The 16,419-nt window shown below is 46.2% G+C and overlaps 1 protein-coding gene across 1 annotated transcript in view; it reads left to right on the top strand.

The window, feature by feature from the left end:
- SLCO3A1 (solute carrier organic anion transporter family member 3A1) overlaps window positions 1–16,419 on the top strand; it is a 148,093-nt gene that overhangs the window by 101,454 nt on the left and 30,220 nt on the right. Inside the window, exons 3-4 of the mRNA XM_074880359.1 lie at window positions 10,642–10,740; window positions 13,745–14,008. Of these exons, the coding sequence (XP_074736460.1) occupies window positions 10,642–10,740; window positions 13,745–14,008 (363 nt within the window). The remainder of the gene's footprint in view (window positions 1–10,641; window positions 10,741–13,744; window positions 14,009–16,419) is intronic.

Below are 16,419 nucleotides of genomic sequence, written 5' to 3'. Positions count from 1 at the left end.
ATTTCAGCAGCTGAACAAAGCAGTGACCTAAAGGCCAATACAGATAGGGCTCTGGGCTGGGTTTTTGCTTGATTTGGGGTTGGTTTTCTTCTGCTTGGGTTTTCTTTATTTCTGTGCTTACCAGAATGAGGGCACAAGCCAGCTAACGGGTGTAGTTTGGAGCTGTCAGAAGTGCACCTAGCCATTATGGAAAATTCGGGGCTGGATGCTGAGCTTGTGCTCCTAATGCAAAAGTCCAATCACTTTTTGTGCCGCTCTGCAAACATTATGTGTGTGTCTCAGGATCCCCTGGGACTGTCAGTTGTTGGTATAGCATTGATCCTTTCAAATGTAGCCTTGATAGTTCTGGGGACAAGGATTTGCTGATAAAACAAACTTAAGGCTTGCTAATAATTTAAAATGCAGGGTAGTTCACCGGGCAAAATACCTGCTTATAGGAATCAAATTTCATCTCGAAGTCAGCAGGCATTTCCTTGGAGAAATCCTGAATTCTGATGGAAATCAATATTCAAAGCGACACTGGTAGTCTGGGGAAAAACCTCCATGTAACATACCTTCAAGTCCTAGCAACCTCTTTAGGGATTAATATCTGAATGCTAAATATAGGCCAGAACAAAGAACTGTTCTGTGAAGAAGTTAAGTAGTCTTTTCCAGCAGTCAGGAGGAAGGCCACTGCCATGAGCTCTTTCTGCAGCCCTGGAAGAATCCCATTAGAAGTTTGTTACATCTGTAACATGGGTGCATTTTTTTTCCTGCCTCCTGATGAGTAAATGAAACCCCCAACCAGCTTTAGATACAGCCATTAAGTCTTATTAAACACAGGGGTACATAAGTTGTTCTGCAACGTTTCCATACAGTGGTGAGTAGCTTGCATTAAAAAATAAATCTTCATGACACAGGAGCTGATTTTACAGGCTGCAGAAAGTGATGGAGAAGTTTAATAGGAGAAGAGGGGAAGAAGCTGAATGGGAGATGTGCAAGGCTACCTGATTTCAAACTAGGTAATAATTTATTTCAAACTAGGTAATAATTTATTTCACTGTCTAAAGGCAGGGCAGTCAAATACTGAACCCCTCTATGGGGTTCCCATCACAAGTGGTCCCATAGAAATGGGAGAAGTCAGATTCAATCCAACACTTCTGCTTTGCCAGTTTGCTGTTTGCAGGTCTGACAGTGAGAAATAGGATGTCTCGGGACAGCACTGTCGATCCTTTTTCCAGGTGGTATGTTGCACACACAAAAATGCAGGCAATGAGCTGTTAGTGTGGAATCAACGAGAAGAGCTCAGAATCAAAATTCAGATGTTTGTTCTTAACGCATTTTGTGTCCCTGATTACTAAAGCACTGCATAATATTTGTGCATCTTGCAACACTTCACAAGGAGAGACTAGCCTTTGTTAAAAGGTAGAAAAATGATGAGATGCAGCAAACTGTCATCAGGAAGGTCATGGCTGAGCAGGGAGTTCAGTCTCTCACCACCTCAGGACATCCTTCCCAGTCTCTGGCATCACTTGAGCAACCCTAAATAGATGTCCCTATCTGAGGGGTCTGCTGTTTTTGAGCTCCTGAAAGCAAAACTAATAAGTAATATGTGTGCTACTGTACAGATGGGAGAAACCCCCCCAGCCTCTTCCCTCCTCCCCACTTCATCTCATACCAATACAGGGCTGGAACTGCTTTGATCCCCATCAGAACAAAGACTAAACATTAAAGTGAATTATCCCAAAGTTGCTCCTCATTAATCGACAGCTGCAGGCACTTGGAAACATCTGTCAGGATTGTTTGAACATTCCCTTCGCTTCAGTAGTTGCACCGAGGAAGCAGAACAAATCAAAACATGCCGTTGGTCCAACACCACCTATTCAAGTTTCCTACAGTCGATCACAGCCGCGCAAATAAGCAGGAGAGGTAAGGGAGCAGGAGGTGGTGATGGGCAGCTGGTTCTGTAGACAAGGAGTTGAGCGGCAGGAAAAATGACACCTTTCCATGGTAAATGAGAAAAGCTGTTCTTCAGGAAAGCTGGGAAGGAGAGACTGGGGGCTGAGCATTGTTGCTGGGCTCTGTGGGAGTGCAGGTATCCCTGCACCCACGTGGGAACGGGGTGGCTTATGGGCACACTGTCTGCTGGGGAGGATGGGCAGTGTTGGATGACTGCGGTGGATTTTGCCACAGGAAGCAGCCATCTGGCTAGGAAACAGCCTCCCCCTACCCTTGCTGTGTGTTTTTGAGGTTACATCAACTAATAGAAATCAGAGAAAACCCGCTGAAGCAACGGGCTCTGCCCACCGGTTGTGAGTGCAGAAGCTTTTATCCCAAGCCTTGAGGGCCAGTACCTTGTGTGCAGAGAACAGAGCATCTCCAGTCTGTACCAGTACGCCTTTGATTCCCGCAGGCTCTGCTGGGCTGGTGTCTCTTTAAGGGCAGGTTGCAGAGCACACGAATTACAGTATTCCAGTAATCCCTTTGCGTTGGCCTGCCCCATCCTCCACACAGCAGAAAATGTGGGACAAGCAGGGTTTTGAGATTATCTCGTGCTTTGCAAAGCCCATTCCCTTTGTGCTTTTAGAAGGAGTTTGCTCCTGCAGTAGGCAGGGGGCTGGGATGACATCCCCAGCAGGATGCTGTCCCATGTCCGCAGCAACATCCCCGGGGCCATGGCAGTGCATGTGTGTGCTCTGCCCTCCTCTGCGTACCCCATATGTGCATTTTGTGATGGTTCCCGAACCACCTGGTTGCTGTCATCCTTGACAGAAATCACATTTCGCTCCCCGACCCATTCCTCCACGGGGAAGTGGTTTCTTGGTGCAGTGACAACTCTAGGTTTGCAGCAGAGAAAGTTTGCCACATCTTCCAAACAGATCAGCTTTTTGCCCACCAAAGCTGTCCCTTGGGGTGGTGCAAGAGGGAACAGGCATTGCTTTGGCCGTATGCTTTGCTGAGGTGTGCTGCTCCTTAGGAGCTCACTGCACAACCTCCTACACTCTTAATTTCATGGAAGTGCCAAGTCAGGAGCAGCCTGGCTCAAGGGGACCATAAGCCCAGCAGGTATCAGTGACATCTCCATGGCTAAATAAAACAGGATCCTCTGCAACACCAGGGGTTTGCCCATGGTTGGGAAACACTGTGTAATTCACTGCTGATGGTCCGTATTCAACTGCTCACAGCTAAGAGCGGTGAGGATGCTTTGGGCATCCGAGCCCTGGCTTTATGGATCAGTTTGGAAGTGTCGCTGCTTTGCCAGAGTTTCAAGGCACGTTGCAGCAGTTATTTAACTCCCTGGTGCTCAAGCAGATCTAGTTCAACTGCCTACAAACCCTTGGAGGAATGGACTGGAGCAATGCAGTCTGCATGTGCACCTCAGACCCAGCCCTTCCTAGAAGGGTGACCCAGGTTGCTGCAGAAATAGTAAGCAGTATTTTTCAGAAGTGTCTGGACAACTCAAGCAAACTTTAAATGTGATCGCAAGTCCCTGGAGGCAGAAGTGCTTTCATAGTGCTTTCCAGGGCTTTATTGGCAGAGGGTTGCTTTGCACAGGGGCTTTGTACCCGAACTTTTCCAAAGTGCATCACAAACAAATCTCCTTCCTCTCAGCATCAAATAAATCCTCGCTTTGGAAACAGTTGGAGCCTGACTTCTCTTGCTGATGCTGGCTCTTGGGAACTGGCAGCAGGGCTGTTTTGACAGGGGGGCTTTGGGAAGAAGTGGGCAGGGGCTACAGGGACTGTATCTGCAGCTGGAAACACTAGTGAAATGTTTCTCGGTGTAACCTCCCATCCCTTTTCCTCTCCCCCAGCTCTCCAAAGTGAGAGCTTCTCAATTAAATCTCAGTCTGCCACTTGGTAAGGTCAGGAAGGGTGGTAACCCTTGGCTCAGGGTGTGCTTGCGCTGGTGACTGGAGCTCAGGAAGGTGTTCTCAAGGTAGGATTTAAACCGGCTAGCATAAATACAAATAGCAGTTCAGTCTTGGCAGCAGGATGCCTGTGCAGAGCTGTGAGATGGGTCCGCAGTGCTAGGCGGATTCTTGGGTACCAAGCTGAGATGCTCGCCAATTCACTTATCTCCAAAAACCAGGTTTTAAGTTGAAAGTTAGACATGTGGCACCCAATGCACAGAGCAAAGGCATGAAGAAGATCACCATGGTGGTAACCTGGAAGTGACGCTGACTCTTGGCTGGGAGATTTGATGTTTGGATCAGTTTGATATCGAGACACACAAGGACAGAAGCGTGTCTTTGGGGATAAACTCTTGGTTTAGCACCTTCTCCTGTATTTCCAGGCCAGTTCCTTTGAAGCCAAAGAGCTTCAGGTATGTTCCTGAAAGCAGGCCTTGTATCTTAACGTTGTGAGGTGTAAGTCAGAAATATGTATCCTGATGTTATAGATTATTGCATAGTCTATTGTTGGCAAAATAAATGACAGATGCTGTAATGCTTCATATCAGCATTTAGGAGGAATGTGAGATAGGACAAGATGCCAGCTTAACATGACTTTTTCATTTTCTCATTTCTCCACATTTTACGGTACTTCTGACATTCCTACTACTATTCACTAAATCCCCTTACAAAGTGCATTAGTTCCTTTATAAAGCAAAACAAAACCCAGACATTTTGCTTCAGGATTTCATTTAAAGAAACCAAGCCTGCAGGTAGAAGAGGACAGACATGGGAAACATCGTATCGGAAATGGATTGGGAAGTAGGAATGGGGGTGTGATGGGAAACATCTGTGGCTTCAGTAAGAGGAATGGCTCCAGCTCTGATAGCCCTGCATGCTGTCCCGCAGTGGAAAATGCTGCTTTTCCTCCTCATGTCTCAGCTACCCAGCTCACCTTTGCCTGGCACTTGTTGGCAGATCTCCAAAAAAAATTTCCTTGTGTCCTCAGCCCCTCATGGGGCTGAGGCTTTGAAGCGAAGTGACTTGGTGTCCTTTAGCTTCCTGTGTGGTTTTTTTTTTCCTCAGCCCATGACTGTGTGCTGAACCTACTCTTACTCCCTGGTGAGCTGTACCTGTGATGCCTCCTCGCTGCACCTTGGTGAGGCTGGCAAGCCTTGCTGCATCTCTCTCGATGTCTTCTTTCCAGCCAGGAGGGTTTCTGCTGGGAGTTACTGTCCCCAGTTAATTCATTACAGAGATCGAGTCGATGTTTCACCTGCTTCACGCTGCAAACAACACGAGTTTGCTTGTGTTTTGGGATCCTGTTGCTGCTGGAAAGCAACTTGGATCGCCAAGGGACAGCTCTTTATTACTGAAATATTGACATCCTTTATCCCTGTCTTTACAACTTGATTCTTGTGCATTTTGCATGACTGACTGAGCATCTGTGTGCCACAGATGTAGTGGTACCTGCTTCTGCTCCTTCTTTTGCTCTAAGGGAAAACTGCATCATCAGTCTTACTAGCGATAAAATCCCATCACAAAATGTCAGATCTAATACTCCCCTCTGTCCCAAATCTTTCCTCAGCCCCTGGAAAATGTCTGTTAGTTGGCAGGACAAAGTAGGATTTGGCAAATTGTTGCATTTGAAAAGATGGGGAGGAAAATACTTATGATTTCACAGTCCAGCCTGGCTTGCTTTTTTTTTTTCCCCCTGCCTTTTTGGGGACAAGGAGAGTGGTGAAGAGGATAGAGCAGGAAAGCTGAAAATGAGTAGCTGTTTTTAAAATAAAATGTAATTGTGCTTTAAAAGGGCCCAAACTGAAAAGAAGTATTCGTGAGTAATCAAACAGAATGTTTGAATTGTCCCAAAAAAAGGTCATTTTGTTTTTAAATTCACGGCTTTTGATTTATTTCTAACAATTGCTATAATTTGAAAAGAATTAAAAAAAATAATTCTAAGATTGAAAATAAAAAAACCCATCAAATTGCATGAAGGAGAAACCTTTCTCATCCTACTTTTCACTGGTCTGTGAAGGGCTAACAACAGTTTGGACATGCCCTGCTCCTCCTTGAAATGCTGGATCCAGGACCAAGCACAGACTCTTTGAAGAGGCTCAGCCAGCCCTGCAGAGCAAGAAGCATTTGTTTCCAGGACAGTATTGGATGTTTTCCCTTCTTCCTCTCGAGGAGGATGTTTGTTACTGAATGTACTGCTTTGAGCAATAGAAATAAATTTTAAGCTGAGAATGAAAGGGAAGAGGCTGCAGTATCCCATACTGATCGCCAGTTATGTTGCCATCAATAGGAGTTTTGCAAGAGACTTATGGAGCCAGGATTAGACCTTTGATTGCTCCTGGTATTAGTGCCCACTGGCTCTATCAAGTCAGTCTGATCTAAAAGTTAGAAGGAAACATAGTAAAAGACCTAGCAAGTGGTGTTAAAGCCATCTGCAAGTTTAGCACATCTTTCTCCTTAGCAGCAACCCCAGCACCAGAAAAAGGGGTTTTGCTAAGCTACTAAGCAGCAGCTTCATGGTTACATGACTAGGTGGATGATGTGGAAAATGTTTTCCTAATAACAGGGTGACTAGCACTCGTGCAGAATTTCTCAAAAGAGGAAGGATATCTTACGCTAATTCTAACTTGGCTAATTTCCCGTTGAGCCCTCAATTGCATGTAAGTGCTCAACCACAGGCGCTATTCCAGTCGCCTAATAGCCCAATTCTTGTGCCCGGCAGTGTGTTCTGTTGATCCCTGAACATGGTCCAGCTCTGTACAGGCCCTAGACTATCCATCATCATACTCCATGCCTTGGGTTTTTGCAAAACCTGCTTGATTTGTGAGATAGCATGTAAAATACTATTACTGCACAGGTAGGATTTTGTTGGAGTCTCGAAAAAAGATAACAGAAAGGGCATGGGGTGAGCCAGTTGTTTTCTTGATTTTACAGAAAACTATAGAAAATACAGAAACACAATTAACATGAGGTTTCTTAAGCTAGCCTAGAGGTGAATAATAATTTAATATCTTATTGTAAGATTTTAGATAGCTGTTTCCCTGTTCAGTGGATGTAGATTGCCCTCTAGCGAGGACATTGCAGAGCAAATAATACCATCCAGCTTGCAGCCACCAGAATGGGAACTGTCGTATTTTAATACCTGAGCCACAGCTTGTTTCTGAAGTGGCAGTTTGCCATGCGATGAGATTAGTGTGAGGAGGGGCAGCATTCACCTGTCACGGGTGCCGGTGTGTGTACCTGCACTGACTGGAGCTTTCTTGACATTTGCTTTTTGTTTGAGCTAACTGCCTCTGCAAACATCTCCCTGCTGCTACTGGATCACTAGCAAAAGGTCCCTGCTCCCTTCTGCTTTGAAAAAGGGGAGACTATTCCCTGGGTTTTTTTGGCGAAGGATGATCTTTTTCCGTGTTCTTTGTCTTACCATTTGCTCCATGAAACACGCTTCAGTTCTATGGTTTTCCCTGTATACACACGGTCTGACAACCCTTCCTGTGGTTTGGAGATCATCACAGGACAATTCTGTCTCTCTTCAGCCCAACACTGGTACATCCAAAGGTGTTGCCTAGAGGGTTAGAAATGGTCCTTGTCCTTCTGCCTTCGTAGATACCTGAGCCTGCATCGGTGCCAAATGACAATTTTGGTGTGTTCCCAGTTCTCCAGAGCTGTTAAACACTTACAGAAAATCATCAACCAGCAATAGGTTTAAAAAAAAAAAAAAAAGGAAAACAAATATCTGCTGCCTTTGGCAGCATGTCATTCTGTCCTCAAGATCTTACTTAAACCAGCACTTCAGTTTAAACTTTGCCCGGAGCTGCAGAGCTGTTCTCTCCTGGGTTGTGCGTGCCCTGAGCTGTCCGTTGGCCACAGAGTCCTTTTGCTTGCACACACAGGTCCCATCAATGGCCCAGCAGTTCGGCAGCCACCTTGGCTCCTTGGTACCTGTGGGAACCTGTCACAGGCCCAGGTGCTTTGGTGTCCCCAGCAACCTTCCTTCAGGGGGGTCATCCCTGCAGATGTGAACCTTCAGGCAGTTCTGGAGGAGCAGGTTTCTCTGGGTGCTGGGTACCAGGCTCTGGGCTGAGGATCTGCGACTGGGAAAGAGGAGGTGCTCAGGTCTGCCTGGGTTTTCCTTCCCCTGAGTCCTTTTAGGGAGCAATGTCATGACTCCTGCTGAAATCCAAGGGCTCCTCATCTGAATGATGGGCTCAGTTTGCCCCAGGTGCTGCTCCAACCTGTGTGAGGCCCAGGGTGTCCGTGCGTGCTTGACCATAATTACATAGAAATTAATGATTAACGTTTAGTCATCAAAGGTAAACCAGATCTTTGGTTGTCAGCTTGTTATTAGATTAATAGTTATGGCCATTCCTCTGTTAGATGTTGTCTGTTTTAACTCTTTGACTAAAAGCTCAACAGTTTGTTCTAAAATCTGTGATTTCCTGCACGCGAACTGCCAAAGGCACAGCCTGATTGCATGTATGGCTGGTACAGGGGTGAAGACAGCACCCTGCCATCAGCACGATCCTCCCGGGGGCTGTAGGACCCCCGGTAAAGCAATTGTGTTTGGGGAGCTGGGGTGGACTGCACAATCACCCAGCCTACTCCACATGGCACTTGTGGGATGAATGGCAGGCACTAATGCCATCTAGTGACCAAAAACAATGTGATGTGGGTATTTTATAAAATGTCACTGAAAATTTTCTAGCCCCAAGTGGGGCAGGCCTTGGTGCTGGGAAGGAGGGAGATGGTGCTGGGTGTGCTGGGAAAAGAAGTCCCTTTTCCCTGCTCGCCTGATCTGTGTCTTTCCTGATTTCACATCCCATGAAGTGCTTCTGCAGGTAACCAAGGGCTGGGATCTCTCACATGAGGCTTTATAGATCCCCAGGGGAGCAAGACACAGGCTTCCTAAGCAGCTCTGTTGATTGAGGAGCACAAATTCGCCGACTTACTGCTGAATCGTGGACCACAAACCCAATGCCTGGGGACAAGGTGACTGCAGGAGGGGAGACATTTTGCTCCACTACTGGCATGAACATCATGGGCAGAGACCCTGGGGACTAATTTAAGCTGGCAGCATGGACTGCAATGCGGTGCCACTGCTGCAGCTTTGAGTTTAGCTGAGACGGGGCAAGGGATGGCAGCTTCTGCCGCTGTCCTGATAGCAGTGACTCGTTACTGCAGCTCAGACAACCTTTATTTCTCCCTCTTGGCTTCTGTAGGTGATAGCCGTGAAGGCATTAATGTGCTGGGTTTCTGCACGGGTGACTGGCTGGAGACACCATTGCTTTGTACCTACATATTAATCCAGCCAAGTCATGGTGCCACAAAGCTGGAGGAATTAGTTTGTGATCTGCATTTTAAAAACGAAGGTGAAGTTATTTCTGACCATACCAGCTTATTCTGCTTGGCTAAGCTGTCATCAGCAGGTATGGTTTGCCTTGCATAGGGCTGGTGGTCTTCTGGGAATATTTTGCAGCTCTGATCATTTCTCTAACTCCTGAGAAATGCACAGAGAGAGAACTTGGGAATTAAAGTTTCCAGTTAAGCAACTTGAGGGCTGAGATAGCTGTGGTGAAGTGCATTACAAATGCACCAAGGTGCCAGGCAACACTCCCAGAGAGATTTGAAGGGAGATGTGGGATGTACCCCGCTGCCGAAGGTGAGTGAGCAAAGCACCCACATGAGAATAAACTCCTTCATGGGACGTTTCTGAAGTGCAGCAACACCAAGAGTGGTGCCAGCACAGGCTGGCACATCACTGGCTGAGGGTCCAGAAGAGCTGCCTTCCTCACCAGGCACAGGAGTTCGTCAGCAGTACTCTACCCTGTGCTGCTCAGACTTGCCCCTGCTTCCTTCTGAAAGCCATTTACAAGGGTCCTTGGGGACTTTTTGTTGTTTTTCTGTCCCAAATGTGAAGGTGCCAAAAATGTTCCTATTGTCTAATTTACAAATGTTTTATATTATCTTTACTGCTTCTTTTTCTGGGTTATCCTTGTGTCCCCCTGCCTTTCTGTCCTGGATACTTGAGAGTTGTCAGTGTACCTGTAGCATTCCTGTTTGAGGGCCAAAGTGGGAGTGAGAATAAATGCTTCTAAATATTGTACAGAAGCAAATAAGTCATTCATTCATAATAGCTCTTTGCCTGGCGTTACACTGGCAATTTCATGCAGGTTTTGCAGGAGGAGCGAGCAGTTGTGAGAGGCTGGAAGAGCTGTACACCTTGGAGAATATTTGTCATGTGGGTATGATAGGGAGAAGGGCTTCACAGATTGGGAAGAGTGCTCCTACTTCTGTAAAGGAACTTTATCCAGCAGTCTGTGACAATGCTGCATTTCATAGATTTGCTGACCCTAAATTCTGAAAATATCCCTGTCTACCAGGAGTTTAGCTGGAGGTGGCAAAGGTAAAGACTTCCCCATGGGGAGAAGACAGGTGTGCTTTACCTTGTGCTTTTGAGTAAGACATCCTTTAGAGCAGCCAGCCGACCAAAACACGGTATACATCCACACTTGTCTTCTCAGCTCAGTAGAAATCCGTCAGCATTACCACAGCTCCATCTATTCTTTTTCCTGAAGAGATGCAGAAAAGCAAAAAGCACTTAGGGTGCTCTTTTGCCTGAAGCATTCGACACAGAGATATGTCCCTTTCTATTTGGCATCAGTAGGGCAATAGCATCTTGCAGGAGACAAGCAGAACAACTTGCAGTGAATAACCTGTCTAGTACTGATTTTCTCTTTTCTCTCTCCTTGTAGGGATCCTGTTTACGATGCTGGTATTTGGACCAGCTTGTGGATTTATCTTGGGCTCCTTTTGTACCAAAATCTATGTGGATGCTGTCTTCATTGACACAAGTAAGGAGAACTGGGTTTGGTTTCAAATGGAATATGCTAATGTTGTATCAGCAGGACAAAAATGTTGATGCTCACAAGCAGGAAACTGCTTCTTGTTCCATCTTGAGTGCCTTTTGCATGTATGGGTGTCACTTTTAAAAGGGTTTTATGATTGGAATTCAAAAGTTTTCAACTCTATCCCCATAGATAACGGATTCATAGCAACTAAAATTTGTTCCCCTCCATGGGCTTTTCTACTGCGAGATGAGTTTCAGCCTAGCTCTTATAGGACACCTTAAACTATTGCTGTGGCAGGGCACACTGGCTAGCCACGGACATAGTCTTGCCGGGGAAGCTGTGTCCAGAGCACAGGATGAAATCTGGAGAGCTGCCATCCCCCGGACCTGGGAGGGCAGTCCAGGCTCTCTGCTAGAGGCACAGCAGTAAGACCTATGCCCGGCACCTTCTGCAAATGACCCTGTCTGGATGGACAGATTCAGCCCCACAGCGATATTGCTTTTTCCCAGAGCAGTGCTAATTATTGCTCACCTTGAATCTGCACTTGGATTAAAACAAATTGTTTGCAAATTGTCTTTTTGTACATTAAGAAAAAAATCTGCAAATTCTTTTATTGCTACCTGCACTATGCGCTCTTTGTCGTTAGAGGGCAATGTGTGACAGGCTGTTCTCTGCTGCTCTCCAAGCCCTTTCTTTGGCTGTAGACTGCAAACCTGGTGCTTCATTCTTTTCCCTCAGTTGTTCAGATGCTTTTTCTACAGTTCTCAGCTCCATCTGATACCACAGACTCTTATCCTGCCGCAGGGGTATTGTCCCCTTTCAGGGTGTATTCTAGTTCTGTGATGTTGCAAATACATCTTCACAGGATGCGTTTCAATGGAGCTGAACCTTGCAGGACTCAGAGCAGAATTGTGCAAATCTGGAAAAGTGCTACTGCCTTTTCTTGGTCTTGCATACATATGAAAAAATCTAAATAATATCAAACGAACAGGAAAGAAGTATTTTTTTTTGATGGCTGAGACTTTTAGCTGCAGCTTGGTCAAGCACCACATGGCCCCTTGTCATTCCTTGACTTTAGCAAAGATATGTCAGAGTCATTTAGTCCTGTAGGCAGTGAAGCTTGTTTGAACCCTGTTACATATTTGACCATTAAGTATAATTTACTCCAGAATACAAATGTGCAGAAGAAGATACTTCTTCTCTGAGTAGGTGAGGCTGTAGAACTCCTCACTGTAGGGTATTCAAAGTCTACAAATGGATTCAAAAACAATTGGATGTGTTTATAGAAGAAAAAATGAACATGACACCAAATGTAGCTTAGAAATCCCCTGAGCCACAAATCACAAGAATAATATCAGGTATATGTTGACTTTATTCTTGTGGACTTTCTGGGCATTTGTAGCTGATTACCATCAGAGGCAAGATGCTCAGAGGCAAGATGCTGGCCTAGCTGAAATGATGTGATCTGTCTATTTTTAACATAAGATGTTGCTCCATATTTACAGCTCAAAAAGCCCCAGACACATAAAGAGCCACAGAGGAGAACGGTGGAGTGTTATCACTGAGAAGCCTGGAGGGGCTGTGGCTCAGCAGGTCAGAGGGAAGGTATAGTGCTTTCCAGCTGCAGGTCCAGCTGGCTTTGGCCATGGTCCATTGCTGTCATGTGAAGGCTGAGGCATGCATGGCCTCCATCTGGTTTTGTATAGGAGTTTCCGCGTGGCAGCTGGCTCTGCCTTGCAGCTCAGGGCGGCATGAGAAGATCGAGCTCCAGAGGGTTGAGCCCTGTCCTGCTCCTCATTTCGGGCAGGAGGTGTGGGATGCCAGGGCATGCTGCTGTGCTGCTTTCCATACACGACCTATTTTAGGAAAGGGATATGAAGACGACCTTGGTTTATGTGGCTCTTCACATGGCTGTGTTCCCAAGAACCTGAAAAAAATGCACTTCAGGCAGGAGGAAATAACAGCAGAAGAATCCAATCCCTCCAAAACACAATTTTTCAAACTTTATATATATTTGAGAGCTATGTGTTATTTTCCCTAAGGAGAAAAGAGTTTCCTTCCGTCTCTGCTCAAGAGACAACTTGATTGCCTCACTTGAGACAGATTTTTCAGAGTGGCGGTAACCAGACAGACATCATGAACAGAGGAGCTTGTTATTCCAGCCACGCAGGCCTGGGTCTCCCCTGGGAGTCAGCTCCAGCGCTGGGCACCCTCTGCCAGCTTCCAGTTTCTTCTTTCTTGTTGCTTATTTTTATTCCCTCAAACTGGCTCCAGAGCCGCCTTTTTCCTTGTCTCTGCTGAGTGATGGCCTACAAGATACTCTTGCCTTTTACTTTGCTTTTCTTCATTTTCTGATGATTTCTCTACCTTTCTGAGCCCATTTGATGCAGTGGATGGGTTTCTTTTTCCAATATTTAGGACTGTTTCACCCTCCACACAATCACAAGTGCTCATAAAGCTCAAATGCCCATCTCTCCTTTGCTGAAAAGGGCTGTGAAGTCAAAGCAGGGAGAGCATTGACCTGCTGGAAAAAAAGGGTAAGCCGAGATGGAGATGCAATGTCCTTGTCTATGCTGCTTCTTCTCCATGCAGGTCTTTGTGCCACTAGGTATGTCAGCTGTGTGTGCACATTTGACATGCTGGGACAGTGATGTCCAAAACCTTGGTGCCAGCACAGGGGATGCTGACTGGTATATGGCAGCTTCCTAAAGCTGGCAGAGCCAAAGACACTGGAGAAGCATCCCTGGTTACAGGATGTTGCAGAAGCTGGATAGACAAGGTGATGGGTGCTTGTCCAAAGGACCTCTTGGATATGGAGGTCATTATGCACTGGTGGCTCACACAGTATGGCTGTGGGATGCGCTGTGGCTCCCCACCTAGTGTCTGGGAGCCCCTCACCAGCCAACAAATCCCCCAGCAACCATCTTCCAGCCTACAGAATCATTAACACTGTCATCTTCCCCTCCCCATGGCCAAGCCACTGACACATGTGTGTGTGCCCTTGCAGGTAAGCTGGACATAACCCCAGACGACCCTCGGTGGATCGGTGCATGGTGGGGAGGCTTCCTGCTGTGTGGTGCCTTACTCTTCTTCTCGTCCCTGCCGATGTTTGGGTTCCCGCAGTCCTTGCCCCCACGGCCGGAGCACACCGGAGAGAGCGAGCAGGCCATGCTTCCCGAGAGGGACTACGAGAGACCCAAGCCAAGCAACGGGGTCTTGCGGCATGCGCTGGACGGGGAGAGCAGCACAACCTGCTTCCAGCAGCTGCGAGGTGAGACACTGGCTCTTGTCATGTTTTCTGTGAGTCAGCAACAGGTTAACAGCTGGTTGGATTTATTATTGGTCTCTGATTTGGGCTATCTACCTCTACTCCCCCCAAAAAACCTCAGTATCCTGAAATTTCAGTCCCTAGCTTCTAATTATCTCTGGCATTGTTCTCATTTTAGAGAGACTTTGTTCTACTTGAAAGGTTTGGGGTTTTTTTAAACTACAAAGCTTCAGAAATGCACGATAGTCCTGTAGCGTTGATAAAAAAAATGAAGGGGAACACAGCTGCCAGAGCAATTTGTGAACTACTTTCCAGTCTACTGTCCTGCTCCACTCTGCCTCCCAACATGGAGAGCGAGCCAGCAAGGGCAGTTAAAAGAAATTGGGAGCTCCCAGCATCTGAGCTGCAGCTTAGTGCAATCCCAGATACAAAGCAATGAGTGCTGGGCACCACTGCAGCTCTTAAACTGGGATGGGGAAGAGGTAGATACCATCCCAGAATAGCAGCAAAGTGGCAGGGCAGAGTATGGCTTGTAGCAAATCAGAGTAGAAAATCCCTCGTCGTGTCCCACAGTGATGGAAATGGAGCTGGCTCTAATTAAGGTCAACTAAGGATCCAGCATTTTGTGGGAGAGTGTGGGCAGATATCCTTTCTGTAGGCTGCACTGGAAAATCCTTTATCTGAGAGGGCGGTTCTGTAGCACTCACTGGTGGCTGCTTCCCACTCTCTGTCACTGTGGCAGAGTGGGTTTCATTACTGCCTAATGCATTTAGATAAATGAGGAGAAAATCACTTACTCCCTGTGCAGTTGCCTTAATTTGTAGTTGAATGAGGTGCGGGTGGGAAGGAAAAAGAGACTTTGGGGAAAAAAGTGTTTTCTTAAATATAAAAATGCCTTGAATAGTTGATGTGGTTGTTCATTAAGGGAGGGTCAAAGATGTGCAGTTTTGACTTGATGAGAAAATTCAAAAGAAAGGTAAAGGGATAAATTGTTTGAAAATTTGTCAGTAAAATTAATTTTTTCATCCTTTCATCCTTGTTGCAAGGATTTTCTCAAGTTTGAGGAATGAGCTTTTCCCACGGTACATCCGTTTGGATAATTCTGTGGCTTTTGTCGTGGACTCATCAGAGCATTTGCTTCCAGCCACTGAGTTTTTGGAATGGGCACTGGAAATTTTTGCAGGTTTTCCTATAGAAAAATGAAAGAATATGGCATGTCCCTGCTGCTTGGAGGGGCAACAGTTCTGCCCAAGGATGGTGCTGAGCAAGCTGAGTTTCTTGCACACAGGGAGGCCATGGGAGCGTTCCTAGAGCATCTGTTGCTCATTGAAGTAGGGAAATTAAACTGCCACATCCATATGCTTCTAAGTATTGATTACATCAGGAGATACCACAGTCTTCCATGTTAGCCTTCTCATTGCAGGTAACCCTATTTTGAATCAGGCAGTATTCCAGAAGTCTCTTTGTAGATGGACTTTGAAATACAATTTGCATCACATCAAATAAGATGGGGAATGACCTTTTTAGTTATGCCTTTGAGGCTGTCAGAGGCAACACAGTGTTGGTAGCTGACATCTCCTTTCAAGTCCCTTGCTGCTATTGTCACAGTCAGAACGTGGTCAAGAGTCATGTTTGCTAAGTGTCTGCCTGGAGATGTTCAGGCACGTACTGCAAGGGAAGGCAAACATGCCTCACTCATTCTTGATGAGCAGTGTTTAAGGTGATGGCTTGAACCTTGCTGTGTATATACATTATTTTGCCAACAGCTGAAATATATACATGCATTCCTATGTGGTGGCACCTGGTATCCTTAATCTGTTTGCTGATTTTATAAAGTTTCCTTTGGGGAAAGTTAGACCATTTAGCCTTTTTCCAAGGCTAAAAATGACTAGTGATTATATACAGAAATTAAAAATACAAATGTGCATGCATAGTCATGTCTTCTGTCCTGTCATGGGTTTTGGGGTTTGCATGTATTTGCAAAGCTGAACAGCAGAGGATGTACCTACACGTGGGGTTGTGGGTGGAAATGCTCATTGGGCTTTGTGTGACCATAACTGTGACTCCTTTTTAGCAAGCATTTCTCTGAAGCTTGGTCCTGGGCAGGTGTGTGCCAGGCATAAGTCCATGTCTGCATGGAGGTGCAGGATCATCCATCTCTTGTGCACAGTATGGGGAGGAAGAGTTGTTTCTCTGTACCGGTTGTGCGAACACACAGTGTATCTATGGTGCATCTTCAGAGGCTGACCAGAGTCTCCTTTTTGGCTATTGAAGGGGTTTGGTTATTTTTTATTTTATTTTATTTTTATTTCTTCTGGCATTGCAGAGACTGCTACAAGTTGAGTGGACGTGGCAGGAGAGGAGGTGGGGTGGTGTCAGTTGGAGACATGCTCCCAGCTGGGTCATGGCTGTCA

Source organism: Strix uralensis, chromosome 11 (assembly GCF_047716275.1).
Source record: "Strix uralensis isolate ZFMK-TIS-50842 chromosome 11, bStrUra1, whole genome shotgun sequence".
Lineage (NCBI taxonomy): Eukaryota > Metazoa > Chordata > Aves > Strigiformes > Strigidae > Strix > Strix uralensis.
Note: the sequence above shows the minus strand (reverse complement) of the source record. Positions and strands in the feature narration are given on the sequence as shown.